We start from the raw sequence: 4,391 nt of genomic DNA, 5'->3' as shown, positions 1-4,391 counted from the left end.
GTTCGCTGCGCCAACTAGCGGTGGGGTATCTGAAGCTGGCTCATAACCCGAATTTTAGCTCGCAACTCAAAGCAAAAAATCGGCCGAGAGACGGCTCGTATCTCGAAAAACTCGTTAGTCGGGACACTCGTAAGTCAAGACCCCACTGTATTAGGCTTTTATTATACAGGAGGATATTTATTTTATTTAAAAATTTTTTATTTATTGATTTTTAAAAAGAGAAGGGAGAGCCCTAGCCGGTTTGGCTCAGTGGATGGAGCGTCTGCCTGCGGACTGAAGGGTCCCAGGTTCAATTCTGGCCAAGGTCACATACCTGGGTTGCAGGCTTGATCCCCAGTAGGGGGCATGCAGGAGGCAGCCGATCAATGATTCTCTCTCATCATTGATGTTTCTATCTCTCTATCCCTCTCTCTTCCTCTCTGAAATCAATAAAAATATATTAGAAAAAAAAAGAGAGAAGGGAGAGATAGAGCAGTGGTCGGCAAACTGCGGCTCCCAAGCCACATGAGGCTCTTTAGCCCCTTGAGTGTGGCTCTTCCACAAAATACCACGTGCAGGCGCGCATGTACAGTGCGATTGAAACTTTGTGGCCCATGCACAGAAGTCGGTATTTTGTGGAAGAACCACATTCAAGGGGCCAAAGAGCCGCATGTGGCTCTCGAGCCGCAGTTTGCCGATCACTGAGATAGAGGAACATCGATTTGTTGTTCCACTTATTCATGCATTCGTTATTGATTCTTGTATGTGCCCTGAGTGAGGATTGAACCCAAAACCCTGGAATATCAGAACCACACACACTCTAACCAACTTACCAGGGAGGGCAGGGCAATTTTATATGAGTTTTAAATGGTAAATTCAGCCCTGGCTGGGTAGCTCAGTTGGCTAGAGAGTGGTCCCCATATGCCAAGGTCGTGGGTTCAATCCTCAGGGCACATACACGAAGCAACTAATGAATGCATGAATAGGAGGAAAACAAATCGATGTTTCTCTCTCCCTTCCTCTCTCTAAAATGAAAAAATTAAAAAAATTTAAAGCTCATGTAAAATTGAAATTTATAGATTATAAGAAAAAGCCATAGCCATATGACATCTTGTTTAAGTGTTTATAGCTTAAAGTAAATTTCTTTAAATGATTTCATCCACAGCGTAAACATCAGTAAATAGTCTAAAATAAATGTAATTCACACAATGTTACCATAAATTTGAGAAAGAACAATTGATTCGATTAAACACCATTTCAGTGCTTACCCCCACTTACTCTTGCTTCTGCCCACTCACAGACATTTTTAAAAGTCTTTTAGAGCTTTCTTTGTAAAAAAAAAAAAAAAAAAAGACAATAGTCTTCTCTAAAAATAATGTAAATTAGCTATTTTAGTCATTGCCTATATTCTCGAACTTCACAGAAATTTTAGATTCCAATGGAAATCTCAGTATTTTAGTATTATTCTGGTTTTGTTTCCATGAACCAAAGATTTGTAGGTAAATTGGTAACTTGGCAATCTATCTTTATTATAACAATCATAATAAAAATCACAACGCAGTACAATTTTTAAAATCCTATAAGAGGTTAAAAAAAATCGTAAAATACTCTCACACCAAATGACAAATTATAGTCTCACATGCACACTCTCATCAGAGGTTCAGAGCTGTGCCCGACCACTTTCCAAGGGATGTAGAGACCTCTGGAAATCAAATAGGAAATCCTCCCCTCGGGTTCTGCCAAAGCCTCAAAACCGAACAGGTGGCCTAAGCAGAATTCGAGGAAGGTTCTGGGAAAGATGAACCGGCTCTAAAGGGATCTCCGGGAAGTACGATCATTCATTAATCTCCACAGATTCCGACTGAGTATGGCCCCCATCCCACCGCAGGCCCTGCAGGACCGAAATGAATCAGACTCCGAATCAGCTCTCTATAAGAGGGTGGGGTGGCACATAAACAACTATGAACTTTATATGCGAGTTTTGAGGTCTGGACAGAATCTAGTTTTCACCCAGGTTTACAGGTGCTCATGAACTGTTTGCTGGACAAATGAATAAACAAATAAACATAAAACACTACGACGAGCCAGGAGTAGCGGGTGCATATTCGCCGCTGTCTCCGTGGCCCAGCCGCCCACCGCCACCGGCTTCAGACCCAGGTCGGGATGTCACCTCCCCTCTTCTCGCCTCAGGCGGCGGCAGCAACCAAAGTTCAGCGGGAGCCCGGGCCCAGGCTGCGCCCTCCCTGCGCCCCCGAGTGGCACCTACCGTTGGTATAGGAAGACCCCGAGGCTGAGGCGGCCCCATTCTGGGCCTGGGGGCCGGTTAGGGAGCCGCCGGAGGCCGGTATCCCCGGCTGGGACATGACGACGGTGGTTATCCGGGTTGGAAGGGGCTGGTCGCGATAAGCGACAGCGCCGAGCGAAGAGATGAAAGGCGACTACTGGAAGCGAAGGGAAAGAACGACTGTGGACAGAGGGCGGGAGGAGAGAGGGAGGCGCATCAAGCCCTAGGCCCGGCGCCACATTCTCCCCAGCCCACCGGCGGCCACGACTTGGCCTGGGAGCTGAGGGTAGGTAGTCACGTCGGTGGGGCCGGGAACGCGGTGCTGGAAGGAGGCAGCCAAGCCCGGAGAGAAGAGAGGCCCTTGCCGGAAGTGTCAGCCGCCGGCCGCGCAGGCGCAATGGGGACACGTGGCACTTCCGGCTCCGGGCTGGCGACTGCCGCCGCAGTCGTTGCTCTCCCGGCGGGGCTGCCCGGAGGCCAGCTGACAGCCCCGGGTGTCCCGGCCCTAAGGACCGTGTTCGGCCTGGCCTGCCACGTCACTGACTCTCACCACCGGCCGGAAGTGGCGTGTGTCACCGGTACGGAAATCCCCGCCGTCGTAAACGTCACCTCGCCGGCGGGGCCGGGATCTTAGCGCAATCAGGGTTTCACTGGCGGCTTTCGGGGAAATGGGACTGACAGTTCCTGTCCCCGGTTTTTTTGTGAAGGTTACCTGAGACTACAGACGTCATCATCCTCTATTGAGACTATATGTCTGGTAGCTGGAATAATGTTCATTGCAGTATTTCATCGTATTGCAGGTGTAAATTTTAAGAACATTTTAAAAAAGAGGTGGTTCATTATGTACGTGTGTTAAAAGTGTAATCACCGCGACGGAGGCCTTGCTTTTTGACCTGAGGATTTAGAAGTAATTTTAATTTTGAAACTCGCTGATTCATATCATAGTCACGCGAAAGTTCACTAAGGGCACATTGAACAGCACGTGTCAATGGCAGTTTTATTTCCTCCTCTAAGGGTTTACAGTAAGCTAAACCATTCAGACTTGCTTTCTGGGCAGACGCCTTTCCCTATTCCCTTCCCCCAGGCATGTTTTCCTTTTCTCTCTCTCTCCTAAGTTCCAAGTGTTAGAGAGTAGTAAGAAGCTAGGAGAACTGCAGGACAAGTGGAATAGGGAAACGAACACGGATGCTTAAACAGCAGCTTGCAGCCACCTAGTCAATGTTCTCTTCCCTAAACTAAAAGTATGTAAATGGTTTGCAATTCTCCTCCCCAAACAGAGGGTAAAATCACCCAACTCAGGGAGACAGACAACAGAAATCCAATTAAGTGCCATTTGACAACCCCACCCAAAGACAGACAAATTAAGAGAATAAACCTCATTTTGGTAAAGCTGATGAATATCCTATTGATCCACTCCTGAACGCCCAGCCTTTAAAACCCCTGAAAATGAAGGTCCCAGTGTGCCTATGCCATTCCCCTCACCCTTCCTTCCCCCGTATCCTCCCCCACACCTATCCCCTAACCCAGTGGTCGGCAAACTCATTAGTCAACAGAGCCAAATATCAACAGTACACCGATTGAAATTTCTTTTGAGAGCCAAATTTTTTAAACTGAAACTATATAGGTAGGTACATTGTTATTAACTTAATTAGGGTACTCTTAAGGCTTAGGAAGAGCCACACTCAAGGAGCCAAAGAACCGAATGTGGCTCGCGAGCTGCAGTTTGCCCACCACGGCCCTAACCTCTAAGGAACCCCATGAGACTTGCAACCAGGGAAGCCATGGGCAGCAGCAGCTCCTCCCAGACCCCCTTTTTTCTGACTTTCCCGTGAGCTAAGGTGGCCCAGCCTAGGCTCCTGTTGCTTCTTCTGTGCTCTTCTTGTTTCACTGTCCTAAATATATTTTTGCTACGGTCAATAAATTATTGCTTTCTTTTCTACACTTTGTGTCTTGAAATCTTTCCCTCAAGAAGACAAGAACCAGGGTCTCCTTGTCTCCCCGGAAACACAGGGTCCTTTTGAAGTATGGTAGCAATCATCTCAGGTAGAAACTGTAGTTTAACTCTAAGCCTGCTGTTTGGTTTCTGTACTTATTTTCTTGCTAAAATAATAGAAAAGTTATTTTAATT

The 4,391-nt window shown here is 47.1% G+C and overlaps 1 protein-coding gene across 2 annotated transcripts in view; it reads right to left on the bottom strand.

Annotated features, from left to right (window-relative positions):
- SEC24A (SEC24 homolog A, COPII coat complex component) overlaps positions 1–2,806 on the bottom strand; it is a 68,560-nt gene extending 65,754 nt beyond the window's left edge. Inside the window, exon 1 of one of the 2 annotated variants that reach the window (XM_005865578.2) lies at positions 2,246–2,806. In XM_005865578.2, coding sequence (XP_005865640.1) covers positions 2,246–2,342 — 97 coding nt within the window. In that variant the 5' untranslated portion in view covers positions 2,343–2,806. The remainder of the gene's footprint in view (positions 1–2,245) is intronic. The other variant, XM_005865579.2, reaches the window with a different exon arrangement.
- Between the last annotated feature and the right edge of the window lie 1,585 nt (positions 2,807–4,391).

The sequence above is a fragment of the Myotis brandtii genome, unplaced genomic scaffold, assembly GCF_000412655.1.
Source record: "Myotis brandtii unplaced genomic scaffold, ASM41265v1 scaffold208, whole genome shotgun sequence".
Classification (NCBI taxonomy): Eukaryota; Metazoa; Chordata; class Mammalia; order Chiroptera; family Vespertilionidae; genus Myotis; species Myotis brandtii.
The sequence above is the reverse complement of the archived record's forward strand: the minus strand, read 5'-3'. Positions and strand labels throughout refer to the sequence as shown.